The sequence below is a fragment of the Saimiri boliviensis genome, chromosome 12, assembly GCF_048565385.1.
Source record: "Saimiri boliviensis isolate mSaiBol1 chromosome 12, mSaiBol1.pri, whole genome shotgun sequence".
Taxonomy (NCBI): Eukaryota; Metazoa; Chordata; class Mammalia; order Primates; family Cebidae; genus Saimiri; species Saimiri boliviensis.
The window spans coordinates 85,378,722-85,396,142 of NC_133460.1; the positions used below are offsets into that span (position 1 = coordinate 85,378,722).

Consider the following 17,421-nt stretch of genomic DNA (forward strand, 5'->3'; position numbering starts at 1 on the left):
AAAGGACTCCTTTGAGAGTGCTCATGCCACAGTGGACAGAGCACCTGGAATGGTCCCAGTCCTGGGAGTCCTATTCCTCAGTTGTGTGACCTCAGAAAAGTCACTGCCCACCCCTGCTAGTTATGGTAGCATGAAGAATTTGGACCCGACATCCCCTCATCATCTGGGCACAGTCCGCATTCAGTCAGCACATGTGCCACAGGCTCTAGCCTCTATTTGGGGAGGGTGCCAGGCAGAGAACTAGGGATAGCGAGAGGGAGGCTGTGCCCTGGATGGAGCCAAATGGCCTTCAACTGAGCCCACTGTGTTTGGCACCCAGGCTGCAGAGTGTAATGATTTAAAGGGCAGGCTCTGTACTCAGATGCAGATTCAAATCTGGCTGTCATTTACTAGCTGCACGGCCTTTGACAAGCTACTTACCCTCTCTTTGCCTCAGCTTCCTTATCTTTAAAATGGGTATCATAGCACTTCCCTCACAGGGTTGTCGGAAGGATTAAATGAGCTCTGTAGATTACAGTAAGGGCATGTAATCAGTTCTTGATACTTGTGAGCTGCTATGGAATGGGAGCTAAGCAGGGGGCAGATGGAGAATGAGGCTGAACCCTCCCTCTATGGAGACTGACTAGCACAGGGTCCCTTCCTTGATGTGTGTGGTCTGATTAAATCCACAGCCGCCACATTTTCTAGCTCTGATCTAAAAATATGACCTGAGAGTGGGGAAGAAATACTGGAAATCAGAATTGCTCCTGAAATCCCAGGACACCTGGCCAGCAGCCTCCCGCCCTCTTGGTGTGGGGAATCCAAATCTAGACGCATTCTCCAGGCCCTGACCTTAAGCAGCCTCTGCCACTTGCTTTGGATGGCAGCTCAGCAGCCCCAGGGTTAAGTTCCGCTGCTCACCAGGAACACAGTTTTCTCCGTCTGTTGGTAGAGGCACCAGAGATGGGCACAATGAGTTGAGGCATGATATTCATTTCAAGTTCATTTTGCATTGCTGAGAGTGGGAAAGGCCTGTGGGTCAGAGCTGATGCTGTTAGAGGCTAACAGGCAGTGGAGGTGGCACATCTTCTGCTAGCCAGGGATGTGAAGGGCTTGCCTGAGGAGATACTGGGTGTCCTGGGGTGCCAGGCCAGTCAGGTGGCCAGTCCCAAAACCTTCTGCCAGAGGTATGGCTTTGAATGCCACCCAGGAGAGTCTGAGGACCTACTCTGGGCCATTCCTGACACTGGAGCTGCAGAAATGCGTGAGTCACGGTCCCTGCCCATAAGGTGCTTGCAGACTGGCTGCTGGGCACAGGGGCAAGGGGGCTGCTGGGCAGGGGATCTTCTTTGAAATGGATGGTGTCTAATCACTCACGTGCTTTCCTTCCCTGCTCACTAGATTCAGAGAGTCTTCTGCTTCCTAGAAACCCAGATTAAGATTGCGTCCAAGCCGGGCGTGGTGGCTCAAGCCTGTAATCCCAGCACTTTGGGAGGCTAAGGCGGGTGGATCACGAGGTCAAGAGATCGAGACCAGCCTGGTCAACATGGTGAAACCCCGTCTCTACTAAAAATACAAAAAATTAGCTGGGCATGGTGGCGCATGCCTGTAATCCCAGCTACTCAGGAGGCTGAGGCAGGAGAATTGCCTGAACCCAGGAGGCGGAGGTTGCGGTGAGCCGAGATCGCGCCATTGCACTCCAGCCTGGGTAACAAGAGTGAAACTCCGTCTCAAAAAAAAAAAAAAAAAAAAAAAAGATTGCGTCCTGCTGCCACCTGTTTCATCCCAGCTCTGCCGGACAGCCCTTCGACAGCTGCGCCTAACAGTGGCCTCTTCTTCCCGCTTTCCTTCCCCTCTGAGACTTTGCCCTTAGAAAGTCCCATGCTGAGCTCTCTCCTCATCTTCCCGGGAGGACCCTCCAGGTGGTCAGCACTGACAACTGTCTTCCTTCCTTCCTTCCTTTTTAACTCTTCCTCCTGTCCCCTCCTTTTCCTCCTCCTCTTCTTCCTTTGCAAAGCCCCCCCCGCCCCCGCATCCAGGCGCCGGGCACCGGGTAGCAGGACACCCAGCCTTCAGCAAAAGCAGAGCCAGCTGGTTTTATTCCTGCAGTAAGTGTCCTCGTCCCAGCCAGAGCTTCCGGCTTCTGGTGCGGAAGCTTCTTCCCTTCCTTCCCCTCCTTCTTTCTGTCCTTCTGTGCCTCTGGGCTGCCAACTTCCCTGAGCTTCTCCTCCTTGGACCTTCTGATCCAGGGCTTCTCCCAACCTCCTTTCCTCATTCCCTTCCTGCCCTCTCTCCTTGCCTTCATTCCTCCCTTCCATAGCTGAGGGAAAGACACCACCCCCTCCTCTGGAAAGAGCCCGTGAAAGCCTATGGGACATGTGGTGGATTTGGGGAGCTGGCTGGCTGTCTCCCACCAGTAACGCTGCTGCCCTCTCCCCGGCCCTGCAGCTCACCTCCCTGCTCCCCATAAGTTTCTTTGTGCTCCTTCGTCATTCATCATGACTGCTGCCTTCCCTCTCCTGCAGGAGTTCCCGCAAGCCTCCTCCAGCTTCTCCCGGGGGCGGGGTTCTCTCCATGCCTCCATCACAGCACTTTGTTTTCCTTCTCCTCTAGCACCTTCTTTCTCCTCCCCACTTCCCTGTCCTCTGCTTCCTCGCCTCCCACTGCCACCTCTTCCAGTAGCAGGCTGCCTTAGCCTTTGCCTCCCCTCCCTCCCCCTTCCCCTCTGTTGTAACCTGTCTTACCACCAGGGCCTGAGTATACAAAAAAATAAATAAATAAAAAGGTCAGTGAGTGGAGGGAGCAGCAATAACCCCTAAAACAGTACTATCAGTGGAACATGATTGATCAATTGAATTCCATAGCGGCTGAAAAATGTGGGATTAAGTAGTGTATTATACGCACAATGAGTTGAGGCATGATGTTCATTTCAAGTTCATTTCGCCGGCCTCTGCCACCAGATCAGGCAATCAATAGGGGCAGCAGATATCATATATCACCTCTCTGCGGGCTGGGGAGAGAGCACCATAATCTCTCGCAAATTTAGAGTGACAGATTTGTCAAGATCTGAAGGGCCCCTGAATAAATGAAGGCAAAGAGACTCCTCCAGCCAGTGACCTGAGGACAAAGCTTCAGTTCAGCCCCTCCACACACACACACACACACACACACACACACACACACACACACAGTGAGCCAAGCCACACACAGACAGGCATATACACAAATCTACACAGAGGCGTGAGGGAATCCTGCCACACATGCACACGTGTACATAATGCGTGAACACACATTCGCAAATACATACACCCCCTCTGCCCCTGCAATAATCATATATGAAGACACTTGATGCCTCCCTCAGCCCTGACAGCCGGGTTTCCCCGAAAGGTAGGAGGCCTCCAGGAAGGGAGAATTAGACATAATGGGACACGCAAATAGCTACAGGGAATGAAATGAGGATGATGGCACATCCCGAAAAAAGAAGCAGGCACAGGAAAAACAGAGCACGTGGCCTCACAGTCCCCATGCAATCACACATAGACACACATATCCTTTCAGAAAGCTTCTCATTCTCAACACACACAGACCCTTGTTTATCTGGAGGTTTATTTATGTATGAGTGCATATATATGGAATACTCACACAAAAGGGAAAAATTAATTTACCATACTTCAACTTTCGGCTCATACGTTGATGCATACATCCCATACGACTGAAATGATTCCCGAGGCTTACACAGAAAAAAAAGCACCACCACCAAGTTTTGTGTCCATGGGAGCAAATACTATTCAGGCTGCCTCTGTCTGTCTTCATCAGATGTGGTCCTGGTCTTGATCTCTGTCCTTCTCTCCCTCTCTTTCTGTCTCTCCCTCTTTCTCTCTCTCTCTCTCTCTCTCTCTCTCACACACACACACACACACACACACACACACTCTCTCTCTCTCTCTCTCTCTCTCTCTTTGCTTTCCCACCCTCTCCAGAATAGATATGGAAGATGGGAGGTCATGTTAGGAAAGCAGAGCAGACCCCACGCTCCGTCTGGGAGGCCAGCGAGGGAGGATGGCTGCAGGTTGAGTTAATCAATATGTAATATTTTCTATGGTCTCCTGAATGATACTGTACGGTGTTACTGTATATAATGCAATATTGATTATATCATATTGTATAATCACCTATAAACTGATATATGTAACAGTCCCAGAGGAAAACCCTTGGGCCTCCAGCATGGGCTGGCCTCAGGCCCAAGGCTCCTCAGCTGGTCTTGGGCTGAGGGAAGCCCAGAAGTGACCAAGCTGGTACGGGGTTTGGGGAGAACCTTACTTTGGGCCAGGAGAGTTGCAAGGTGTGGGTTCAGGGAGAGGCTGCAAAGCAGGGGCATTGCCCACTGTACACCTTGAAAGCTTTAAGGAACCAGTGCTGGGAGACTGGGGTAGGGAGGGGTGAGGACACTTGAAGACAGGATTGGCCTGCAGCCTTGGGGGAGCAGGCACCAGTGTGACAAATCTCTGCCCCCTCCGGAGACCTGCAGGAGGAAGCAGGAGACTAAGAAGCCAGCTCCTGTAGGAGGCCTGAGCTGGGTCCAGGTCGGAGACAGAGCCAAGAAGGTGGCGGGGGCACAGCGGCATCTGGGGGCCCTTCTGTGGGCTCTGCCCAAGCGGGAGCTTTGCTGCTCTAGCGACATCTCTTTCCTCCCGCTTGGCTTCCCTCCGGCCTCAGTCCTGGCCCAACCCAAGCAGAGTGCCTCAGCTCTGCCTCAGAGCCCCTCCTCCCTTGGGCGAAGTTAATTACTTCACCCGATCTCCAGGTTACACTCGGCCTTGGAAATTTGATGGTTTTCAACCCTTGGAATCAGTGGAACTGAAACTCATCTCGGAGCCAAGTTCAATTCTCCACGGGCTCAGTAATGCCAATCTGAGACATCCAGCTTCTTTCTTCTTCAGGCTGGCCCTGGCTTGGGGGCAGGGGGTGGCTCAGGGAGACATGCCCTGGGGAGCTGGCCCCCAGGACCCACCCTGGCTCCACCTCTGCCTAATCCTTCCTGACCCCAAGGTGTGACTGCTCCATCTCTTCCCAGGTCCTCAGATCTTTCTCTTCCCTGAGCTTCCTCAGCCACATATCTGAGGCAGGACCACCCTCCTGTGTCAGCCCCGCTGGCCTAGGGGGATGAGGGTAAGGGGTTCCATAGGGGTGCAGAGCTCCATGGCCCAGAGCCAGGTGGCCACCCCTTTGCCCTGCACTGTTCCTGTGCCTCTGCTGGTCTGGCACTAATGCCTCGAGTGTCCATGTGTCCTCCAGATGTGTCTGAGGGCTCAGTCCCCAATGGAGATTCCCAGAGTGGTGTGGACAGTTTGCGGAAGCACTTGCGAGCAGACACCTTCACCCAGCAGCAGTTGGAAGCGTTGGATCGGGTCTTTGAGCGTCCTTCCTATCCTGACGTCTTCCAGGCATCAGAGCACATCAAATCAGAACAGGTGAGGAGGGAGCTTACTGCTTGCAGTAGAAAGGAGATGGGCAGAGCAAGTCCTCTCAAGCTTGTTCACCAAACACCACATGCACGGCCAGCATTGTATGTGTTACACAAGTGTACTCATTGTGTGTGCAGTGTGAACAGACTCACACGAGACAGTATGGTATGATTAAGGCAAATTATTATGGTCGGTATACAGTAATTCGAAATGATGAGTTCTGGGTGTGAGAGTATGGCCCTGGAGAAATCTCTGTTCAGAGCCTCAATTTCCCCATTTAGAGAATGGAGGGCTTGGATGTAGCATTTGTCAAGTCCCTTCTAGCTCAGCCTTTCCGTGGTTCTGGCATGGAGTACTCAGGAACATCCTCTTGCTGTGTCCCTTGCCCACACCCACTCAGGGTCCCACAGAAAGTCTATGCTGGTCTGTGGAGCTCTCCTTGCCCAGTGTCAGGAGAGCCCGCCTGTGCCTGCCTCCTGCTCCCCAAGCCAACCATTCAATGGAACCCTAGGCAGGCTGGCAGCTTACCACTTACACCCAGCACTTTCTGCTTACACTGAGCAGCCCAGAACACACAGCATGGGACACAGCACGCAACACACCAGTAAAACACACGACGCGGAAACCACCTCCAGACTTTTCCATGTGCTGGCATGCATATGCCCACACACCACCATCCACCTGTTCCCCTTCCCCACAGCCCACAGTACTCACTAGCCCTGATAGCCCCATAGAGCCAGTGGGTGTGTGCTGACTCCAGATCACCAGGTCAGTACACCTCTAGCACAAGCTTCCACCCACATATGCTGCTGGGTGGAGCCCCCAGCACACCCGCTCAAACACAGGGGCACACTCCCATCCCTCCCACACATGCAGCCCAGGCCAGGCCCACAGTCACAGCACAACACAGCATCGCTGTGCCCGCACGCCTGCACGCGCACACACACATGCACATCCGTGCAGCCCCACAGGCGTCGCACGGCACAGTTCCATTCTAAGACTCCAACAGCTCCCAGCCACTCGCCTTTCTCCCCGCCCGTCCTTTTATCCCATAAGCTGTTTGTCTTCATAAAACAAAAATCAAAAGTCTTTTTAAGGTGCCCTGAGCCATAAACCAACAAAGGAGGAGCCGGCCGAGGCGGGCGGCTCGGTGCACCCTCCCCGAGTCCCCGGCTGTATTACAATGAATAACCTTTATTTACTTTCATTAGACTATTAAACACCAGCACAGTCATTTTTCCCCCTGAAACTCGGAGCAGGGCCCATAAAGCAAATCCGAAGCCTAATTGAGTTCATTTTAATTTCTCTCCGATCACAGCGAATTACTCTGGTGATAAATCAGGGGGCAGCTTCACCCCCAGTAGAAGGCCTAATTTGCAGCTAATTACAAAACTGATTTCTACAGGAAGATCAATACGAGAAGGAATTGGAAATGACTAGGCAATCCCGTCCAGCCATGGAGGGGAGGGGGTCCTCTGGGGGGGCCAGGAAGCGGAAGGGAAAAAAACAGACCCGAAAGAGCAGAAAATCAGTTTTAATTTAACGTAATATTAATCAGAGCAACTTTTCCTGCTTTGTGCAGGCCCCTGGTCTGCCCAGCTCTGGGGTCTGGCTTGGCGGTGGCTGCAATAAAAAGGCAATTACCCGAGTGTTTCGGGCAGGACACCCTTTCAGAGTCAATGACTGGCCCCCTCCTACCCTTCTGTTAGCCATGTGGACTCTCCCCCTCCCCAATTTCATACCCCAGTGCACAGGCAGAGAGCAAGGGGCCCATGGGGCTGTCATTGTTTGTTTTTAAAAAAGGGGCACCCGTTCCCGATCAGCCAGCAGTGCCAGGCTAGAGGCCCCACTAGGCCCTTCCCCTGGCTACTGGCTCTGCCATCATGTCATGGTTCCCTCTCCTCCCCAAGGCTGCTTGACATCCCGTGCCTCTCAGCAAGGGGATCCCCACTCCTACACCCTACCTTCCCGCCTAGGCAGGAGATGCTCCACCGAGGCAGGGTGCTGGCATAACTGCCCAAAATGGTAAAGGGCACTGCATCTCCAGCTCCACCAAGTCAGGTCTGCTCCTACCAGCACAAAACTTGCCATCATCTGCCAAGCCCCCGCCATCTCCCCTCCCTCTGTCCCACCATCTCTTTCTACCCCATCTGGGAGGGCTCCCCGTTCCTCCTCCCCATCTGCACACCGAGCTCTTTCTCTGTGTATGCATCAATAGAGAGCTGTCACTTTTCTCTCTCCTCCCAGGGGAACGAGTACTCCCTCCCAGCCCTGACCCCTGGGCTTGATGAAGTCAAGTCGAGTCTATCTGCATCCACCAACCCTGAGCTGGGCAGTAACGTGTCAGGCACGCAGACATACCCTGTTGTGACCGGTAAGAGGGCTTCCAGGAGGGTGGGGGCACTGCGTTCAGTGGGGGGTGTCTCAGCCCATGCCATCTGGGGCCCAGTGTGATGGTCAGGTTCTCCACCATGATATTTGCAGAGAGAATGAGGCTCCTAAAGTCAGGGTCCTTCCTGAACGGGTGTGTGCAGATGTGGGGAGAAAAAAACTGGGGTCAGGTGTCTGTGGGCTCCAGTCTGGAAAGGAAAGGCTGACGCTAGGAGGGGCTGCTGCCAGTTCTTCCTCCTGTCCTTTGCCTCTCCCTCTGCCTGCTTTTCTTCCCTCTCCCAAGTTGCCCAGAATCATGACTCTGGTTAGGACATCTGCAAAAGGCAAATAGAACAGGCTGGTAAGAGCGGAGCTTGGGTACCCAGTGTCCAGCCTCCAACACGTGTGTCCCCAAGGCTCCTGGGGGACCTGCTTCCCGCTTCCTCCAGGCAGCATGGGTGACCATAACTTTGGGCTTGAGGGCATGGCACCCAGCTCTGTGGAGTTTGAGATGAGTAATTATTCCGGCCTTCCTCTTGCTTCCCAGAGAAGTCACTGGCACCGAGGCATGATTTAAAGGCCAGGTAGGATCAGGCTTGGCCTACAGTCAAATGCAGGGCTAGGGGCGCATGACCAGGAGGCCCTACATATGAAGAGTAGCGGGGCAGCTAGTTTGGAAGGGGAGGTGGGGTCCAGGGAAGGCAGCAGAACTCCAGGCTGCGGAAAGCGGTGCCACTGCAGAAGGGTTTCCAGGCCAGGAGAGTGCCCAAGTGGGAGAGACACACATTGAGGTGTTATTAAAATTCACCTAATTATTCTGGAGACACTAAAGCCAATGTGCCGTTTGTTCCTTGGGAGACAGGATGATTGAGAAGGATCTCGGTGGGGATTGGGAGAGACCGAGGCGTTACCTGCCGAGCGAGGCGAGCGGAGGCGGGCTGGGGACCCGGCAGCCCGGCTGCACAGCCAGCGGCAATCGCAGGGAACAGGTGCGGCCACTCTAAGACTGGGCCCTGGTTCTGCCTGGGAGCTGGTCTGAGTGTGGCTGCCCTTGAGCCTGACCTGGGCTACCAGTGGCCACCCAGCCTCCACCTGGGGGCTTAGGAGAGCCCCGGCAGCTTTCCCAGCCTCTCCCTAAGGGGCTGTACTGGTCCAACTGTTTCCAGCCTAGACGGAGTAGGGCTCTTTGGCTAGGGAGTCAGGTTGAGTTCTGGAAGTGCTAGAGACCTGGACTGGGCTTTCCAGAGTGACAACCTCAGCTGGGTTAGCTGGGTGAGGACATAGCCCATGACCAAATGGTCCTCCGCATGAGCCATCCTTCGCCCAGCTGGGAAGCTCTCTGACGTGCTAGGTATTCTGACTCGAGGCAGAGCGATGGCCCAGGCCAGGCCACCTTTCTCCTGACCTTCTCGGAGGTACAGCAGTCACTTCCCAAAGATGGCCACTCCAGGCCCTGGTAAAAGAGAACCCGGGAGACTTCTCTAACCCCATCTGTGCTGCCCCATGCTGGCCACAGTCCAGAAGGCGAGGACTTCCTGGGATGGAGATACGGATCTTCAGGGTAGGGCTCCTGCCGCAGGAGACCCAGGGGCTGGTGCAGGGAAGAGCCTCCACCTTGAGCAACCCCCACTCGCCTCCCCCCCCATGGCCCTGGAACAGTCCCAGCTCAGCCTGGGAACATCTCCGGCTGATCCATCTGGATCCAAGTGTGAGAAAAGTTCATTTCAGACCCAGCTTGACATTCCCAGGTGGCAAGTTAGCACTAACATCTCAATCTGTATGCGACATTTCAATCAAGCGAGGAGTAACAAAAGCAGAACCATTAACATTCGGAGCTGTTCACCAGTGGTAATGACGGGGAAACTCGCTCAGAAACTGGAAATTACCAAAAAGAGAGAAGTGTGTGGAGAGGTGGGGGAGGGGAGATGGGGATAGGGGTAGGGAATGATTTTTCCACACTTAGGCCAAGATCCAGTGTTTGGATTAATAGTGCCATTACCCGAGAAAGAGCTGCAGATTATGCTCATTCTTAAAATGTTTTTGCTGGCAATTAAACTGCTGCAGTTATTGATCTTTGTTGATTTTATGTCCTCCTAATTTGCATAATCTATTAAAGATGAATGATTTATGATGTGTTTATTATGGGGACAAACAGAATTTGCTAGAGGTACTGTCAAGGTGAGCAATGGGGCATTGCTTAGAGACTCCGTGGTCCATCTCAGCAGTGGGTCCGGCGTGTTGGCCTTCAGGCCAGGACACTGTGGGTAGCAGTGAGCAGTGAGCAGTGATGCAAGGAGAACAGACACAGGACAGTGGATCTTGGGTGAGCATCTGTGAGAACTGGGCTCTAGGCAGGGCTGGGGTGTGGGAGAGGCCCTTAGTATATTTGTGGACATTGCCCTCAAAGAGTCTTTAAAAGCTTATTTTGTCGGCAAATATCAAGGGCTTTGGTGGGAGAAGAGAAAAGGAGGCTCTTTCAGGTGGGTGGGTGATTCTGATCAGGTGTGTGCTAAAGGTAAGGGAGCTGTCAGGTCACCCTGTGCCCCTAGCCTGGTATAGGAGTGCCAAGCTGTTTGAGGCGCACTCTTCATTCTCCACGTCTCAGGTACGCTGCTCCTCTTCTTTCCCAGTCCTGGCCGCTGAGGCTGCGAAGCTTAGGGGATGAGGGAATGCCCGAGCCCAGCCTGAAAAGCCAGACCTTATTGAGATTCCTGCCACCTCCTGGCACTGGAGGCTGATTTCAAACTTCACCAGCCACTTGATGCAGCTGTTCCACAAGGTCAGGACTGAAAGGAGAGAGGAACCTGGACTATTGTGTGGAGGGAGCGTGGGGCCCAGTGGGCCAGGACACAGCTAATCACATTGCAAGCAAGGGTGGCTGCTAGAGGCTAGGGCTCAGCCCCATAGCACCCCCCGCTTCCATCAGGGAACCAAGGAGAGAGACTGATTTTGCTGGGTAGTGTTTGCAAGTTCTGCCGAGATTTTAATTTCACTGCATCACAACTCAGCAAGCTGCCAAGTCAAGCTGGTTATTTAAATTTATCACCCACTTTTCCTTCCGCCGCTGGGCTGCTCTAGCTCAGCGGCCTCTCTTCTCTCCAGCCCACGGCTCTAGGCTGCTGGTCTGGAACGGAGCCGAGTCTCTCCTAAGCGTTAAAGAAAAAGGGACTAGCTACATGAGAGATTGGGTCAGGGGCACTCTGGCCCCAGGCTTTTTCAGGTTGGCTGGCTGTGGCTGGTACCTTTCACTACCTTCTTGACCCTCCAAAGGACCCCGAGGGGGCTGCCATCCACCTCTCAGTAGGCTCAGGGCTCCCCGGGTCAGGCCAGCTACAGTGAGGACTCTGGCTCTAACTGCATGCTGGCGCCTTCATTCCTTCAAGTCTCCCATCCGTGGTAGAAAAGATAGCCCCTGTTCCCCATGCCTTTCTCACCTTGACCCCTCCCTCCCCATGCGTGGCCGGGGCTGCAGTGAGGAGGAGCCTTCAGAGATGCTGGCAGTGATGTTGATCTGGGAGGAGAAGATGAGAATTGACTGCAGGATTCCCAGTCGCTGGGGATGTTTCTGAGCATTAGAGAGTCTCTTGACCCAGTGCAAGTCCACTCTGAAGGAGAGAGCACAGATGCAAGGGACCGTGCTGGAGGAAATCAGAGACTGCACAGTCCCATGCTCCCTAGAAAAGGGTTGGCCAATCTTTTGGCTTCCCTGGGCCACTTTGGAAAGAGAATTGTCTTGGGCCACACATAAAATACACTAACACTAAGATAGCTGATGAGTTGTTGTTTTTTTTTTTAAAAAAAAACACTCATAATGTTTGAAGAAAGTTTACGAATTTGTGTTGGACCACATTCAAAGCTGTCCTGGGCAGCATGTGGCCTGCGGGTTGTGGATTGGACAAGTTTGGTCTAGAAGCTAGGGAAAGCACCAGTCCCTGGAGCCACTGTACCCAGCCGGCTTCACTGGCCTCTAGTGGGCATTGCTACCACGCGCTGGCTAAGCCTTGAGCAAGTATAGGTCTCACCGCCTGTGTTTTAGTCACAGAGTGGTAACGGAGGAATGAGATTGATGTCCAGGAACTAGGCAGGCTAAACTTACCAAAACATAATTGAATGAAATATAACAACAAAAAATGTTAACACACGGCCAAACCTCACTCTTTGGTGCCAGAAATAGAGGGAAACCCAAAGCCAGATCAGTATTGGAGAGGCCACTGGTATCACACTGGAGGCAGACTCCGACTGGGAGAGGACAGGGTTAAAACACCCCAGTCAGTGCTGGTGTTACATTGGAGGGATAGGGGGCTGGGAGAGGACGGGGCTGTAACACACCAGTCAGGGAACGTGACTTTGGGAATCAGGAAGCTAGAAGCGAGTATCATCCTGCATAAAGCAAGGAACAGAATAGGGACTACACTGTCCGTGAAAGACAAGCACATACACTCGTCCCAGTAGCCCAGAGAAACAAGGAAGGGGGCAGCTGGGACTGTCACCATAAGACAGGGAGACCCCAAGCCTGATGCCAGATCAGAGTCTAAATTTATACCATGAGTTTGTTGCAAGAAACCCAAGCCAGGAACTTACATAAAAATTTGCCCAGGATAGTAACCCATTCTGAAGCCTCAGCAGGAGCAGTGACAAACCTTTGTAGAGACATTCTACAATCCAGGCCACATGGGACTCCTACAGGGGAAAAGAAATCCACCACTAATGATGAGCTTACTGTAAAAAAAAAAAGCTCACACGTCATGTGACACAAACTATCAAAAGGGAAAGTTAGTAGAAGCAATAAATAGAACAGTTAACATCCCCCCAGGAACTGGAGACAACAGAATACTCCAAAAGCACTGTAAACTCATGTTTAATATTCTAAAAAAGATCAAAGGGAAGCATCAATTGTATCTTTATCACAGATCCAGATCCCCCAGATCCTTCCCACCAATGCTCAGCAAATTGTCAGATAATGGAGATCAAAAAGCGCAGAGAATGAGGGCCACACCTATAGCTAATTGCTTTGGAGTCCAGGAGCCTTGGAAAGAGCTGAGCCTCAGGCAACTCTGAAAGTAGAGCCTGTTCAGGATTATCCAGGCTCCCAGACTGCTAAGTCTCAGCAGAGAATCTTATCTTTTCTTTGGGAAAATGTCTGAATGTTAGACAGCTAGAGACGGGGACAGTACCTTCTTCCCCAGTGGGGCGGGGTCAGGTGGGAAGCCTCATTAGCTTCCCCATCCTGGTGGGGGGAAGGTATTTTATTCAAGAGCTTGGGAGAAATGTCTCTTAATTCCTGGAGACTCCAGTTTTGAAGGAAGCTGTACAGAAGTTGGCCGATTTGAGCAGAGGTGGGGGAGGCTGGAGAGGCAAAGCTCACAGCTGGCCAGCAGCGGGGACCAATGTGAGCGGTGTAGCTTCTGAGAAAGGATCACGGACTCTTAGAAGTTCAGCCTCCTCGCCCACATCTGAGACTATCAGCAATGTGGCCTTTTAGCAGACAGAGGTGTGGACCCTGGGAAACCTCCTCCTCCTACTCAGGGCATCCTAAGGACCTCCAGGAACTGCCTCTTTCCTGTAGTTAACAACCCCCTTCCAAGGCAACTGCATTTCCCTCCATAAAACAAACAGCTTAGCCCTTGGCCAGCCCCTGGGGGAGGAGAGGGCAATAAAGACTGAGAAATGTTTCTGAAGGAGGCTGGGAGTCTCCTGGTCTTGTCTGTCAGCTCAAAGCCCCTGATTAGCTAGAGGAATTTAGGGCACAGACATCACAGTTCCTCTCCTTGAAAGGAGAGGGCTAGGGCAACTTTAGACATGTGCAAGTCAGATAGCCCTTTACTGCAGAGGCCAAAGCAAGCCAGAGGGCTGCTCCTCAGCACCCACATGCCCTAGACCCTTCACTTAGGCTGTGAGGGTTCCAAGAAAAGAGACTGGCCTCCTCCAGACATCCCTGAGTCTGCTAGCCACATCCCCAAGGACCTCCAGCCCCCAACCTCAGCTCTGATTTAATTACAGGGGCATTTCCATAGCAATGAGACATTGACAGATATGTGGCTGCCCTGAGTCTACGGCCTCGGGAGTCATTGGATCAGACCTCCTTCCCTTCCTTCTTTATCCAGTCCACTGCTAGAGGTAAAAGATGTTGAAAAGAAGAGGCATTAATCCACCCTAGGGATCAGAATCGGAGTCAGGCCAAATTTGACCAGAATAAAAACTGTGCCACCCAAATCCCGGGTCCCAGCCTCATGTCCTTGTCTGTGCCTGCCAGCCACCCTGTGCTGCTGGGCTGCCTTCCCCAAGAGCGTGCCATGGCTGAAGTACGCAGGCTAAGAATGGGGCTACAGAGGGAGGAGCATTGTAGGGAGGGTGACAAAGGTAGAGTTTGCGTCTTAGCAAAGATGTGATTCTGGTGTCTTCTACGCTGAGCTCAAATTTGGCCCATAACCTTAGGACTTTCTTCTTACCTTCTCCCTTCATCTCTTCCCTCTGTCCGTGAGGCCCAAAAGGTGAACATGCCAAACAGAGTGCTTATTCCTCTAAGGATGATCTTACTTGTTCATTTAGAGATAAGAGAGAGAAAGAGAGAGAGAGAGAGAGAGAGAGAGAGAGAGAGAGAGAGAGAGAGAGAGAGAGCCAGTCTGAATTTGAATCAAAATATTTTCTAAGAAATAATGATCTTGCTATCAAGTGCATAACAGTAGCCAACTCAGGCCAATAAGGGGTTGCCCAGTTGCGAATATTGGCCACTGCTTTCATGATTCGCTAGGTTATAGGGACCCTTTCAGCTTCTGTAGATGTCATTTGGATGATTGGGGTGTCACACAGGAGAATTCTCCAAAAAAGGATCACCCAGCACTAAGCTTATTTAGTCCATTGTTTGGTACTTTTTAAAAAGAATGTTGGCTAAGTAAAAGTAAGGTCAGTCAACCCAACATTTGTTGAATGACCAGAAATCCTAAAAAGTGCTGTCCCAATGAAACAGGTATGTATTGGTACCAAGGGCTCCAAAATGTCCCAGTGGCCTCAAAGCCACCTAGGCAAGACCTGAAACCTGTTTCCCCCAGAGGGCCAGCCACCTCCAAGGTGACAGAAAGACCCCTCACCCCTTTCCCAGGGTAGCCAAAATCCCTTCCTCCTCCACAATTAGTTGTAGCCTCAAGACAAACAAGCCAGTGCTTTTGCAACCCTGAGCTTTGGGAGGCAAGCTCCGCCACTATTGTCACTTCTGAGAGGGCTTTGCGTGCCTTCAGCCTGAATCCTCCCCTCTCCTCCCCTGTGGCGGTGGCGGCTGGGCGGGCAGGCAGGGAGGGAGGAAATCCTGCCGGGCTTGGAGAACAGCCTAATGCTGCAGAGGCTTAAGTGGCCGTTTTCCTTGGGATTAGGGTTTCACTTACACAGAGCGCCTGAAAAACACTGCGCTTTCGGAAGGATTAGAGCTGACAATTCAGTGCTCTCAGAGAACAAAATAAAGCCAGAGAGGAACTGGGAGGCCTGGAGTATCAGGAGACTGTGCAAACAGGCTTAACCTCCGCCCACCCAGCACGAGGGTCTCTCAAGCTCTGAGCCCATCTGGGAGCCTGAGCCCAACCTCTTGAGTGCCAGCACCTGCCCAACTCATCTTCATTTGTGTTTCGCTCAAGGAGCCAGAGAAGGCAGCATAGGGACATGAACTGAGAAGAGGACTGGAAATATGCAGATAATTATTTTCCTCTCTTTTTCCTCTCCCTGAGCCTCAGTTTTCTCCTCTGTAAAACGAGAGAGTTGGACTAGAAGATAGCCAAGTTCTTCTCAGCCCTTCAAAAATGTGATTCTCCCCAACACTTCCTAGTGTTATCCTGGGATGCAGAGGCTGCATTTCCATCCATGGTCCAGCTGAATTAGAAGGAAACCCGCTCCTGTGAGGCCCTGAGCCGACAGGCTGCACAGCCCAGAGGAGCGCAGGATGCTGGGAGAAGGGATGGAAACAGCATGACCGGTTGTGTCTGGCTGGTTGGCTGTCAAGGTGTGACCTCACTAAGCCCCTGCAGATCTGGGTAACATCCCTGCCTAGGACACAACCAGGGACTCAAGGTGTCAGTGGCAGCCGAGCTCATCTGGAAGAGCAGCCGCCCTGAGCTGGTACAGCCCCCTCTGCTGGAACCTGGAGCAGGCAAGCCTCAGGTGGGGTGTGGGGCTGAGGCAGAGCCTAGGGCTGGGGGCCGTCCCATAGTCCCTTCTGCCCCAGAGGACAAATCAAACCCTAGGAGGATCTGGAAGCTTGGGAAATAAGAAATGAAAGAAAGTATGTAGATAATTTTTTTCCTCTCCTTTTAAAACATCTTGTATGGATTTACAGTTTGTTACTTTAGTGTACTAGGTATAAGTTGGATTGGTCATAAGGTGATCATAATTGGTATGGTACATACCAATTATGCATTTATATATTTAGGCAGCAATTACAAATTTAAAAACTGTGTATTCTTGTAAGTATTGTAAATGCCTGTGTCAAATACAAGCACAGACCGCCAGCCTTGAAGAAATCTAATGTCTTCATTTTTGCTATCTTATGAGAAGCAGACAGAACTTGAGGATAGGGTAGTAAAACAAGTTATGTGTTCTGGCCTTAGGGTCCTCCATGGTGTCAAGTGGGTAGCAAAAGCGCTCATTTTCAGAGAAAGATGCTGAGGAAAATCAGCTCTGAACTCCTCGATAGAACTTCTGCTGTATAAATCTGTGTCTAATAAGCCTCATCTGAGCCATCACCAGCAGCAGTTTTGCCTTCTTTGGTGGCTTCCTTTTTATTTCTTTGATCTTCTGAATGCTGACATTTTCCTTGACTTGAGAGAAACCTCCCTGCTACTTCACATGTTGTTTTGCCGTGCTTTGTATGATCTTGTTTATTGATACAATTCAAGTCGTTGAAAACAAATCAGTGTCTTACACCAAAGAATGGTGGTTCTTTTGTTTTGTTTTGTTTTTTATAAACAGTGCTTATTAACCTTTAAGCCATATTTTTGAGAATATGATAAAAGTCATGTATCATCTAGACAGAAAGATACAGATATATAATGTCTATAACATTTTATGTATGGATTTATATAGATCCCTTGATCTATGGGTTCCTAAGGGATCAGTTAACCCCAATTTAAAACCCCCACTGTAAAAAAGTGGAAGAAACGGAACACAGGAGAAACAAGAAGTGGCAAGACGTTCTGTTACAGGAAGGATTCACTTAGCATGATCCCATGTTACTTTCCTGGACCAAACACCTATGTATTTTCTGGGTCTGCACTATTTGAGAATAATATTATTCCAGGATCAATTCCCAAGTATACTGCTTATTCTGTAATCTAGGTTCTGCCATCGACTCGGCAGTGAAATCTTGGACATAATACTTGGCCCCTCTGAGTTTATTTCTTACCTATAGAATGGGGATTCAAAACATATCAACGGCCGGGTTTGGTGGCTCATGCCTGTAATCCCAGCACTTTGGGAGGCTGAGGCAGGCAGATCACCTGATGGCAGGAGTTCAAGATCAGCCTGACCAACATAGAGAAATCCCGTCTCTACCAAAAATACAAAAATTAGCCAGGCATGGTGGCGGGTGCCTGTAATCCCAGCTACTTGGAGGCTGAGGCAGGAG

At 51.5% G+C, this 17,421-nt stretch overlaps 1 protein-coding gene across 6 annotated transcripts in view; it reads left to right on the plus strand.

Moving 5' to 3' along the window:
* The window catches only part of PAX2 (paired box 2), a 94,200-nt gene that overhangs the window by 66,393 nt on the left and 10,386 nt on the right, over positions 1 to 17,421 (plus strand). For all 6 annotated transcript variants that reach the window (XM_039465013.2, XM_039465011.2, XM_003922294.4 and 3 more), the window contains 2 exons: positions 5,275 to 5,450; positions 7,692 to 7,818. In XM_039465013.2, coding sequence (XP_039320947.1) covers positions 5,275 to 5,450; positions 7,692 to 7,818 — 303 coding nt within the window. The remainder of the gene's footprint in view (positions 1 to 5,274; positions 5,451 to 7,691; positions 7,819 to 17,421) is intronic.